Source organism: Lupinus angustifolius, chromosome LG04, assembly GCF_001865875.1.
Source record: "Lupinus angustifolius cultivar Tanjil chromosome LG04, LupAngTanjil_v1.0, whole genome shotgun sequence".
NCBI classification, from domain to species: Eukaryota; Viridiplantae; Streptophyta; class Magnoliopsida; order Fabales; family Fabaceae; genus Lupinus; species Lupinus angustifolius.
The window spans coordinates 859,523-873,202 of record NC_032012.1 but is presented as its reverse complement, the minus strand read 5'-3'; the positions used below and the strand labels follow the sequence as shown (position 1 = coordinate 873,202).

The following is a 13,680-nucleotide window of genomic DNA, read 5'->3' as shown; positions in this document are numbered from 1 at the left end:
TAATTTCGCCGGTATGCAGTTTAATTAGTGAACCACCGGTTGAACCGCCATACCACTATACTAGTACCCTAACTAGTTTGATGACCAATACGATATTAAAATCACTGGCTCAAAGTGATGTTTGTACATCAGCAGATACCAGATTTTGCAACTCTGGTTTATAGATGTCGGCTTTATGAGTAAAGCGTGAAGGCAAGGAATGTGGCGCTGAAAAGTGTCGTACCACCCGAAAATTCCTATGGACCCGAAAGGAATTTCGGACAAGTATTTGGAAGGGGAAAGCCCTTCAACTGCAACCAGAAACTCTATGCTTCATCATCAGGGAACCAGCAGAGGAGCTTCGAGCCTTACAAAAACAAAGGCTTCCGACAAGGAAACAACAACAGCAAGAACAACAACAACATCAACAACATGAGTTCACCAATTGGGAATTCTAACCACAACACACCACCTTGGTGTTCGAAGTGCAAGGGGAAGCACTTCAGTGTCAACTGTCTAGTGTGCTATTACTGCAACCAGCCTGGACACATCAAGTCGGTGTGCCCTAAGCTGAAAAGGGAAGGAGTGAATAATGTTCAAGCGACAAGACCTAAGGCCAAAGGAAGGGTGTTCACCATGAGCGGAATTGAGATTGAGGGCAACGAAGACCTCATACAAGGTACATGTCGTATTAATGAGATTTCCTTATCTGTTTTGTTTGATTCAGGCGCGACTCATTCTTTCATATCTAATGATGTTGTCAACCGATTAGCATTGCTTATAGCGTCCATACTTTATGACCTAATTGTATCCACACCCACTAACGAACCTGTCATAGTGTCAACTATGTATTCTCAATGTCCTATAACTTTATATGAAAGAACCTTTGTAGTAGACCTGATATGTCTATTATTATCTCAATTAGATATCATCTTAGGGATGGATTGGTTGTCTAACAACCATGTCCTTCTGATCTGCTTTAACTAAACAGTGATCTTTAGTTATCCTAAAGACCTCGTTGAATCTTGTTATGAAACCAAAAGCACCATTGCCAATCAAATGAAGGAACTCTTGAAGGATGGAGCTCAAGTATTTATGGTGCTGGCATCATTGGAAAAGAAGGGTGGAGAAGAGATTCAGAATCTACCCGTGGTTAGAGATTTCTCCGAAGTCTTCCCGGATTGGCTTACTCCCAGTACGGGAGATAGAGTTTGCTATCGATTTGGTTCCTAGAACTGGATCGGTCTCTATAGCTCCCTACATGATGGCACCATTAGAGTTAACAGAGTTGAAGAAGCAATTGGAAGACTTGCTACAAAAACAATTTGTCATACCTAGTGTTTTACCATGGGGTGCTCCAGTGTTATTCGTGAAGAAGAATGATGGTAGTATATGGTTGTGTACTGACTACCAATAGTTGAACATGGTCACCATAAAGAACAAGTACTCATTGCCAAGAATTGATGACTTGATGGATCAATTGAGAGAAGCTACCATGTTTTCAAAGATCGATCTTAAATTTGGGTACCACCAAATACGCATGAAGTTAGAGGATATTCCGAAAACTGCTTTTCGGACGCGATATGGTCATTACGAATATCTTGTGATGCCATTTAGTGTAACCAATGCTCCGGTAGTGTTCATGGATTACATGAATGGGATAATTCATCCATACCTCGACACATTTGTGGTCGTATTTATCGATGATATCCTCATTTATTTGAAAGATCGGGAGGAACATGTGAAGAATCTGAGAATAGTGTTGCAGGTGTTAATGGACACCCACCTCTATGCCAAACTTTGGAAATGCGAATTTTGGTTAGAATTAGTGAATTTTCACAGGAATGTAATATCAAGCGAAGGAATTGATGTCGACTCTGCTAAAGTGGGAACGATTATAAAATGTAATTCTCCAAAATCAATAACAGAAATCAGAAGCTTCCTCAGTTTAGCAGGATACTATCGGAAGTTCATTGAAGGGTTTTCGAAGTTGGCGTTGCCACTAACTACGTTAACAAGGAAAGACAAGGCTTTCGTCTAAATAGCGAAGTGTGAGGAAAACTTTCAAGAACTGAAGAAAAGATTGACTACAACACATGTGTTGATTCTACCAGATGCGAACGAGAACTACAACGTGTACTATGACGCGCCTAAACAAGGCCTAGATTGCGTGTTGGTGCAACAACAAAAGGTGGTAGCTTATTCTTCAAGACAACTAAAGACACATGAGCAGAATTATCCGACGCACAACTTGGAGTTGGCTGCGATCGTATTTGCTCTCAAGATCTGGAGGCATCATCTTTATGGTGTAAGATTTGAAGTCTTCAGTGATCACAAAAGCTTGAAGTATCTGTTCGACCAAAAGGAGCTGAACATGAAGCAAAGACGATAGATTGAATTCCTCAAGGACTACGACTTTGATCTCCAGTACCACCCTGAGAAAGCTAAGTGGTGGTTGATGCCTTGAGTAGAAAGTCCTTGCATATGTCAACCATGATGGTCAGAGAGATGGAATTGATTGAATATTTCAGGAACTTAAGCCTCGCGGTGCAAGTAAAACCTAAGAGTTTGACTTTAGGTATTCTTACCGTAACAAATGAATTTCTGGAAAAACTAAAGGGTTTGCAAAGTTCTGGTCAATAACTGTAAGAGAAGAGAACCTTGTTGGCTGAAGGGAGAGCCCTAGAATTTCAAGAAGGAACCGATGAAGTGCTGAAATGCAAGAACCGAGTTTGTGTGCCAAGATACCCCAATTTGAAAATGGAAATCTTGGACGAAGCCCATAAGAGCAAACTAAGTATTCATCCTGGAGCTACCAAGATGTACCAAGACTTGAAGAATATGTTTTGGTGGTTCGGTATGAAGAAAGAAGTAGTAGAGTATGTCTCACACTGCTTAACATGTTAGAAGGCAAAGATCGAGCACAAGTGACCTGAAGGAGAACTTCAACCTTTAGATATCCCTGTTTGGAAATGGGATAGCATCGCAATGGATTTTGTGAGTGGATTTCCACGAACTCAGAAAGGTTATGACGTAGTTTGGGTGATAGTGGATCGTTTGATGAAGACAACTCACTTTCTACCAATCAATATGAAATACTCATTGGAAAGGCTAGCAGATTTGTACATCAAAGAGATTGTCCAATTGTATGGTATTCTTAAAAATATCATCTCGGATAGAGACCGACGTTTCACTTCGAAATTGTGGAATGGTTTGAAAATAGCATTGGCTACCGAACTGGGTATGAGTTCAGCTTACCACCCGTAGATGGATGGCCAATCTGAACGGACTACCAATATTTGGAAGACCTGCTGAGAGCATGTGTGTTGGAACACTCTGGAAGTTGGGCGGACTACTTACATTTGATAGAGTTCACCTATAATAACAATTTCCATTCAAGCATCGACATGGCACCGTATGAAGCTCTTTACGACAGAAAGTGCAGAAAACCGTTATACTGGTTTGAAGCAGGGGAGAATCTGATACTAGGAGTCGATGTGGTTCCACGGATGACGGAAAAGATCAGAATGATAAGAGATAACATGAAGACAACTCAGAGTAGGCAGAAGAGCTATTATGATAAACGGAGGAACCCTCTTAGTTTTGAGGAAGGAGATCATGTCTTCATGAGGGTGGTTCCAACGAATGGTATTGGAAGAGTGCTTAAAGCTTTTAAGCTTACCCCTAATTTCATAGGACCATACTAAATCCTTAGAAAAGTTGGACCGATAGCTTACCAAATAGCTTTGCCACCTTTACAGTCAAACCTACATAATGTCTTCTACGTGTCTCAACTTAGAAAATACATTAGTGACCCTTCGCACATCATTGAACCCGATTCAATCCAGCTAAAAGATAATCTTACTTTTCAAACTATGCCCTTGAGGATTGCGGATCACAGTGTGAAGACGTTGCGAGGCAAGGAGATTGCCTAGTCAAGGTGATCTAGAGCCAAACAAATGGAGAATATGCGACTTGGGAAGTCGATGACAACATAAAAGAGTCATACCCCTCTCTGTTTTCTTAAGAGATACGTTTAATTTTCAAGGACGAAAATCTTATAAGTGGAGGAGGATTGTAACACCGTGAATTTTTTGTGTATATTTTATTAATTATTTATTTTATCAGCGATTAATTTTAGAAATTAATCGTTATTGATTTAGGCTAAATCATAGTTGAGTGTTAGTCTTATTTTATGATTTTCTATTTTATGGTAAATTTTCGTAATTTTCTGGGACAAAAAGTTTTTGAGCTGCTGTCACGCCCAAATTCGCCCGAATTCGATGCAATAACGTGTGTTCGAGTTCTGTAACTCGGAATATATTTCTGGTTGCGCCATTGGCTTCAAAATATTATTTCGAGTCAAGATAGACATCAAGTTCGTCCAGAACGCATTTCTAAATATTTTCCACTATGAATTATGTGTTTCAAAGTTCTAGCTATAATCGAGAATGGCTTAATCGACAATAATCGGGAATGGCTTAATCGAGAATGTCTCACCGAAAAGGTCACATCACTTTCATGTACGAGGCTTTCTTGTTAAACAAGCAAATGTACACATCTCTTGCACAAAATCCCTTAAATCACTCATCTACCTCTTACACAATCCAGTTTTTGGAAGAAACCTTTGGTCTTTACCCACTCCAAAATCTGATTTCTTTCCTCTAAAAGAGCCAAACCTAGCTTATAAGAAACCCTTAGAATTTTCACACTCTCTCTTCATTTTTGCATTTTCTAAAGAACTCTCAAGGTAATTCTTCATTTTGATTTCTTCATCTCTTAAGATCCAACCATTAGATGTTTATGAAATTTTAGTATGATGTTTATATGTATGTTATAAATGTTTCCAACCATTGAAATGTCTAATAATCTTCATAACTCTTTTTATATTCAAAACTCTAAATAGATACTTTCTTAAACTTAGAAAGTTATTTTGAAACCATGAACTCTTTGTTTTCATGGGGATGTTTTAAATGCTTAAAAAGTTTGAATTTTGGTTGACTTTAGTTAAAGGTGATGACTTTGAAATCAAATGAGCCTTTTAAAAGTTTTGAACCATGTAAAGTTTGAAACTTTTCACTTGTTTTTGGCTTGAGAAACCATAGCCTTGAATGAATGTAAAATAGTTGTTTTTCGGATTTAATGCTAGAAATAAAGTTTGGTATTTGAACATGGTTAAAGGCGATGGTTTGTATATCAAAAGAACCTTTAAGGAGTTTTCTAACCATGTAAAGTTTGGATTTTTCCACTTGTTTTCAGCTTGAAAAACCATGGCCTTAGACAAGTTTAAAATAGTATATTTTTAATGTTGATATTTGATTGTGTTTTAAAGGTGATGATTTTATCATCAAAGGAGCTTTTAAAGTGTTTAATGATAAGTTGAAGGATCAAAACTTTCTTTGGCATTAGGTCTAAATCATGACCTATATGTGTTTAGGAATAGTTTAGTTCTAACTTTGAAATCTAAAATGTTTATGGATGAGTTTTGTGAAGAAATGTTGTTTTAAAATATTATGAGTTAAAAGTTTGATTAATAAATGATATTCTTTGACTTCCCAGTTCAAGTAATAATTTGAGATAAAAGATGACTTATAAAAGTCTTGACTTTATAAACTTAAAGTGTTATGATGTATTGGATGGTTGATTAGTTATGGGATGAACCTTGTTAAGGTAAGCTTACGTTAAAGTGGTAAGTGTAACTTAAGAAATGTTGATTTTAAATGTTGTTGTAAGTATGAGATCAACACTATCAAGAATGTGTTGAAATGATCATGGAAACCTATTATACAAAATACAAAATCTACTTAAGATGACTTACTTTAAAGTGGTAAGATCAACTTGGGAGATATTGATTCAAAAAGTGTGGAATTGGATTAAGAAACTTACCATAAAATGGTGAAGTATGACTTCAAAATTCTCCATGGAAATATAAATCTATGAGGTGATAAAAGTGTAAACGTTATTAAAAACTTACCTTGAAAATGTTGGAAATCGGGAACAAGACTTTCGAGGATAAAGGGTGGTTCAAAAATATGAATCTGGGACCGGATTGATGAAAGTTATTGAGTTCATAAATGGATTAAAGTGTTAAACAATGTCTTTACCTTAGGGTTATCATGTAAAAATTTAATTCGCAAATCACTAAATTGTTTTCATGTGTTTAGTTTCGAAGCTTTCGAAGTCGGATGACCAACCCACTCTCACGTAAAGGAAATCAAGCACGTGACAACCTAAGGTGAGGGAGAATACATCATGACATACTGGTGTCTGAATATGTCACTTGGATCTCCTAGACTATCTCAAAAGTTTGGAGTTATATTTGTGTATTAAGAAAAGCCGTACTTAATCAAATATTTGTGTCCCTGGTATGGATAATTTCTTAAGTTGTATGCTTAGGATAGCTTATAATATCAAGTAATATCGTAGTTAACCACGAAGGAATACTACTCGAGGAATTATAACGTGTAGGGACTGAAAACAGTGGAGGCATTTGACCCGGTGGCCCACAAGGGCGAGGGAATGGTCCTGGCCTCTGGACCACCCTCACTTGGGCGAGCCACCCTCGCCTAAGAGAGCCAGCCTCGCTTGAGCATGTGGTTCTCGCATGGGCGAGGGCCAGGCAATAAGCTTGGCCTATTTTGGGCGCCTGGGCGACCGTACATCGCCAGGGCGAGGACCAGACATGTATTTCGACCAATTTTTAATGGATTTGTCACTTGAGCGACACTCCCTCGCTCGTGCGAGAGTCAGTTAGAGAATTGAGTATCTTTTGATGAAATCGTCGCTTGAGCGTTAGTCTCTCGTTTGAGCGAGAGACATACAATATTTTTTACTTTTTCTGATGTTTTGATTGCTTAGACAATAGCCCTAGCTTGGGTGTAAAGTGTATTTACACTTGGGAAAGATCGTGGCTCAGATGATTGAGTGTGGTGCCCAAATCGACAAACTTATACAAGTACCTTCGTTCTTGCGCCCATTTAGGGCAAGGTTTCTGACTGTAATGTCGTGATTAGGGCAATACACAAAAAAGATTACATGATACCATGTAGTGAGGTCGTCTGATTGTAAGAGGCTTGGCCAAGTGGACGTCTAGGATATTCAAAGATGGTTCATAATGGTAAGGATATTATTCCTCTATTACGTGATGACGTAAGATCGGGTCCTACATGAAGCATTCCTTTCGGAGATGTCTTAGGTTGGACCGATCATGTAAAAGAATGATTAAAAAATTTAATCGGCTAACCTCGGTTAGTGTGCATACTCATTATGGATAATGGAGAGGAAATTTATGAGAGACGAACGAGCCCCGAGATGTTGAGTGGGACGGCGATGGCGGTGGTTCGTCAACAAAGTCTTGAGAGAGAGTCTAGGTGAGACGAGTCCATTGTATTCCTGGATGAGGTATTCTGTTGAACCGGATAGTAGTCACAATGCAAACTAGATGATCTCTGACAACCCCTCTTTGCAATGAGTATCGTTGAGAGGATGCTCAGAAAGTGTTTGACACGACGCCGTCCCAAAATGGACAGTTCTTTTAGAACAGATCGATCATATATCCTCGCGAGGAATAATTTGGTGCGTTCAAATCGGCTTGTTATGAGACCTGTACTCTCGGTTATTTCTGAATAGTTTATTGGGAGGATATTGGTGTAAGGATGAATGAAATAAACATAACATTCATATATTGAGCTCGTGGATATTGATCCTCATGATTTGAGTTATAATATCATTCATCATTTGCATCTATGTATTTGATATATATATTGTGTATGCTACACGTGTCTGTCTGGATGTGATATTCTATGTAATTTCAAGTCATCGATGAGTAATATTCATTAGATGTCTTACTTTATTTTCTTTTTGTTTGTCTTCGAATTACGTTTTTGTTCAGATAGATCATTCTATGAGGATTCAGAGTACCACTTCTCGATGTCCCAGGAGGGGGCATGGAGGATTGAGGGAGATCGGTACACCTACACATGCTCTTGTGCCTTAGAGTTGGAGATGATATGAGATGGATCTATGATGTGCTTTCCATACCATCATGCGGAGCTAGAGGCTTCCTTTACCTTGCCTAATTGGAGGCCGACACTGATATGCCATTGACTCAGTCTGTGACTCCTTACGGACTAGATGCTGCAGGTTCATCCAGGAGGGGACGAAGTTGGGGCGACGTGATCAGTTCCCCACCATGGAGAAGAGCCTTCGGCGAACCATGCCAGAACCCCAGGCGAATGCAAGGGTGGTGACTTTGTTGCAACATTTGTCCTATCAACAAGAGGAGGAGATGGCAGCTGAGGAGGAGGAGCCAGAATCTGAAGAGGATTATAAACCTCTCCTCTAACTCTGAGATGGAGAAGGACCCAAGCGAGTGTTCTAGTGCACCTGTGGACACTGGAGCTAGCCGTTAGGAGCCATTTCCATTTCTATTTTGCTTTTTGAATAGGGTATCTGTGTAGGGTACTTTTTGATGTGTTGAATGTCTCAACCTTTTGTATAGTTTCAGTTTGGGGCGAAGATTTCTTTCCGCCTTGTATTTCGTACCAATATTTTTCGTTATTCTAATGAAGTATTATTCGAAGTTATGTTGATTTATGTTTGGTTACCATTAGGTAATGGTTTTGATTTTTTGCAATATATGTTACTTAAAGTGATGTTCTGAAAATGAAACGAATATAAGGAAACAAATTTTATATTACATTATTTAAAAAAATACCCATTTTTGAGCAATATTTTTGGAGTAATTTTTGGGGCTTTACAACACTTGAGAATTGGCACAGGCAGCCAAAGTGAAAATTCGAGAATTAACATTAGTAGCCATATTATTTAGTGTATTCGAGAGTGATTCTTACAGTGTAGTAAGACATTGTATAACAGGGAACTGAGCTGTTTTTTCTTGGGGACGACATAGTTGATAGTGTGCTTGCACAAATTTAGCAGTACCACGAACTCTCTTAAAGAAAGCGATATGATCATGACTCAACCAGTAAGGATTATTTCGTGTCATTCAGAATTGTTGCGAGTTACGATAACAACAGAAACTAATACTCTTCTTTTTACAAACTCTATTGGTAATATACTCCATCAAAAGATTTAGCCATCATTTCATGGGCTAGAATTAACGAGGAAAAAAAATTGTGAATAGAGAAAGAAGAGAGATTTAATGATCTTCTCCTTTTGTTTAACATAGAAACAAAAAAAAGAGAATAAAAATTGTGGAACTCATGTCCAAAATATTTTTCTCCCTTTTTGGAAATAAATTAAGAGACCATACAATTACAAAAATATGTCAATAATGACATTTTCATCATCACATTATTACTTGCTCATAATTTTTCCTATTTATTCTTAGGGCATTTTTATCTTTTCAAGAATAATATTGTCTCTGTTCTCATTCTCTATCCAACCAAATAAGAGAGTGTGAGAAGATCGATTGATTCTATAAATCTATTCTATTTCTTTCCTATCAAATAATATAAATTTTTTATCTATTTCTCACTAATTTCCTTCTTCCCATACTCTTTCCCACCTATCTCTATCTTCACACTTTCTTTCGTATTAAGGAAGGAAGCATTAAATTCTAAAGAGTTTTTATATATTAAAATGAGAGAAAAAAGTAACATATTTAAAAGTTTCTTATATGAAAATATATATTTAATAACATAATATAAGTTTTACATATAATCATTAAATATTACACTTTTTATATTATTAATATATTATTTATATATTTAAAGTTGTTAAGTTTAACTAAAAAGTCACATATGAATAATAACTAATCATTTGCTAATATTATAAATTATTTTATATTATTATTAATGATTAGTTGATTACCAATTAAACTTAAAATAAAATGAAAAGAAAAATAATAGTTATGAAATTATTTCTAATAGAGGTAAGTATGAGATAACTTATTTCTTTAAGTTCGTTGATTGTTTGACATGTGTCTTATTTTTTTACAATATATTTTAAAATGAAACATCTAAAGAGGAAAATAAAATAAAATAAAACACATATCAAATAATCAATAAATTTAAGAAGATAAATTATCTCTCGGTATAAAGATATATTTTATTCTCCTCTTAAAATTCTTTATACTAGAGACTAATTATAAAAAGAGTAAATTATACTGACACTCACTGAGTTTTAACAAAATTACATAAACCACTCCTTAATTTTGTACACCTGCACAAACCCCCTAATTTTTATACTTTTATACTTTCATTACACGGACCACCCCTATATGAGAAATAAGTGCAATATTTTAAATAAAAACGTGATAAATGTAATTAAGTTAAACAAAACATGATATATTATGGAGACAAGTCCAAATAATATATGAGTCGATACCTCTTTATTATTTTTGGTTCTTTACGATATAGTATAAGAGCAATTTAAATAATATCTCTTTAGAATTGTTGATGCATTTGTAATAAAAAATAATAGAGATACATTGATTTGTATATTATTTGATTTTTTTCTCATAGTATACGATGTTTTGTTTAACTTAATTGCATTTTTTTATATTTTTTATTTAAAAAATTACACTTATTTCTCAGTGTAATGAAAGTATAAAACTAGGAAAGGTTTGTACAGGTATAAAAAAGTGAAGGGCGGTTTATGTAATTTCACTAAAACTTCAGGGGTATAAGTGTAATTAACTCTTAGAAATACTTAAAAAATTATTTTCATTTGGGCTTTTCAGCCTCAAATAGGAAGTTGGAGGCATCATATTTTTAACGCAATTAAATTCGTTCCCCCATCCGTTCCTCGCGTGGCTGTGCTCCAAATCTCAGGTTCTTTATACTCCTAAAATCTCTCTATCACTATTTCTCCATCTTCAATTCCTTCTATTTTGTGGTTATTTCCATTGTAGAAGTGGTTGAGTCTCTGTTAATTTGAATTGCAGATAGGGTTTGGTGTTTCATTTAATAAAAAGAGAGATGTCGTACTTGTTGCCTCACTTGCATTCAGGATGGGCTGTGGATCAAGCAATCCTTGCCGAAGAGGAGCGTCTTGTTGTTATCCGTTTCGGCCACGATTGGGATGAAACCTGCATGCAGGTAATCAACTTACTCCTCTTATCTTTCATTTATAGTTACCTGGTTCCTGGTTCGTTACTTTTTTACATTAATTTTATGAGACATTCTTTTCCGGTATGTGATAACAGTAAAATGGCGGCGCAGTGCACGAGTCTCCTAGGTTATGGGGAGAGTAGGTGTTTGCTGGCGGAGAGGCTGTAATAGTGTAAATGAGAAAATTATCTAAAGATGTATTAGACTTAAGATGTTATATCTGCCACACATGTATGTACGCATGGTCAAACATATAAATTTGTTAGTATATGACTTAGAACACTTAGAAGGTTGTTTACATCTACCCTCCCCTGAATCCACTAAATGGGAGCCTCTTCGTACACATGATCGCCTTTTTATGACTTAGAACACTTAAGGGAGTAACTGACTGTCTTGTTTAGTGCTTGAAATCTGTAGGACTGGGCTTGTGTAGGTAACTTAATATGAAGTTAGACCCTAATACCATATTAGAATGACGAAAAACTTTACTTGTCCCACATTTTGTTCCACTCCCTGTGCCATAATGTGGTGATTGGTCTAGACAAAATATACTTAATTAGAAATTCAATAAATTATGGTTTTTGACCAATCACCATAGTTTGGTACATGGAGTGACACAAAATGTGGTACATGTGATGTATTCCAATGAGTGACTGGGCTAAACATGTCAAAAGCTGGTTCATGGGAGTTGCCTAGGTTATTATAAAAGGTTCTTTATTCATACTCAACCGATGTGAGGCTTTAACACTTACAATTTTTGAGGAAAAAAGAATAAAATTGGAGCAAGTGAGTAATACTAATCATAATGGATGATATGTATCTGATTTTAATGACTTGATGGATTGTTTCATTGACCAATATTGGAAAACATGGGTTTAGATTGATTCTATGGTTTGAGGTGGGATGATATGTTTGCTAGAAAGTGGCAGTGATTGGTTGTTTCCAACTCTAAACTCTTCTATTATAGTTGTAGACTTATATTAGTAATAAGTAATAAGAGTCACTCCTTGAAGATAAGAGTTATGAACTCAGAAAAAAAGAGAGAAATAAGTAATCAGATTGGAAAAGAAGAATATCCAGAGTGAGGGGGAATATTATTCTCAGTATTCACTAGTGTTTTGTTCTTTTCACATGGTGTATTAATCCTTTAGCTAAGAGCCTTCCTTCTGTTCTATAAGCTGTAACAAATGTAAATGGGTCGGAAACTCTGTTCTAGTCTACTGTAAGTCTGTAACTGAACAATCCACTTGTCCTCTGACTCGTCTATGTTCATGCATCTTTTATTTCTTCAATAAACTTTTGATGGTGTTGGATGAACTTATTGCCGGAAGTTATACCGAAAACCAGCCTATGTTGTGTAGTTTATGCCAATTCTTAATTTTAGGTTGGTTGTGTTTCAAGTATCCGTTGCCATCTCTGCATCATGAAGATGTCATTTGGGATTCTGGACGATGCAAGTTATAATGAAATTGCTTTAGATTTTTATTGCTTTAATTGAAAATAAACTGCATCAGTTATAACATGGTATTCTAACCTTAATTCATAATTTCCATGCATGTTTCAGATGGATGAGGTGCTGGCATCAGTTGCTGAGACAATTAAAAACTTTGCTGTAATTTACCTTGTGGACATCACTGAGGTGCCTGATTTCAACACTATGTATGAGCTTTATGACCCTTCCACAGTTATGTTCTTCTTTAGGAACAAGCACATTATGATAGACCTTGGCACTGGAAACAACAACAAGATCAACTGGGCGCTCAAGGACAAGCAAGAGTTCATCGACATTATCGAGACAGTCTACCGAGGCGCAAGGAAGGGACGTGGTCTGGTGATTGCTCCTAAAGATTACTCCACCAAGTACCGATACTAAGCTTCTCAAGCAAAAGTGTTGCTTTCATTCTTGTAAGCCATATATTGTGAATCTTAAATCTATAATACCTCTGAATCTGTAAATTAAAATTTGATATTTTCACCATCTTTTAAAAACTATCACGACTTGATTTATGATAAAACATTATGATGTTATTCGATCCATGTAGTCGACTCTATCCAGTGAGGTGAGATTAAAGTTTGGTTGTTGTTGTTGGCTACTTATGTGACCGGTAATATTGTGAGACTGAAATACAGTTATGCTCCACCATTCGTGTGGCATGTGATTTGGCTAAACATTAATCTTAGCACTCAGCTGGCAGGTACCCATAATAGCAAATAATATTTCATCTTTTACATTACTGCAATTTCGTGCTAAATAAATTTAAGCTTATTGATGTATTTAATCTGTTATTCAGAGAAAGGTGGAGTACATCTTAGCTTTGATGTTAAATTTCCTAATAATATATTTAGGTTTGTGGTGGATCGCAAGTAATAATCCATTAATGAAATGTGACAGCCTTTGAAATGGCTATATGAGAGAAATTTACGTAATAACAATCCAGAATCCAGAAATGAGAATAATTAATATGGACTATTGGATCGTATTTGAATGAATTAGATTAAAATATATATGCATATGACTATCATGTGACTAACAATTAATTTTTAATCATAACCATATATGGTTGATTGTATGATCCAGATTTATTGTTCTCATATGTTTAACATGAGAGCAACTATCATTAGAGTC

General features: G+C 36.1%; 1 protein-coding gene across 1 annotated transcript; it reads left to right on the top strand.

Annotated features, from left to right (window-relative positions):
* Positions 10,666–13,092, top strand: LOC109344992 (thioredoxin-like protein YLS8). The gene is made up of 3 exons (XM_019583735.1): positions 10,666–10,775; positions 10,889–11,042; positions 12,619–13,092. Exons 2-3 carry the CDS (start codon positions 10,923–10,925, stop codon positions 12,925–12,927), a joined length of 429 nt encoding a protein of 142 aa, XP_019439280.1. The 5' UTR covers positions 10,666–10,775; positions 10,889–10,922; the 3' UTR covers positions 12,928–13,092.

Excerpts from the sequence above, each read along its gene's own strand:
- LOC109344992 (XM_019583735.1), top strand. The coding sequence starts at position 10,923 with ATGTCGTACTTGTTGCCTCACTTGCATTCAGGATGGGCTGTGGATCAA. Across the intron at positions 11,043-12,618 it reads GGGATGAAACCTGCATGCAG|ATGGATGAGGTGCTGGCATC; the intron begins GTAATCAACTTA and ends TGCATGTTTCAG.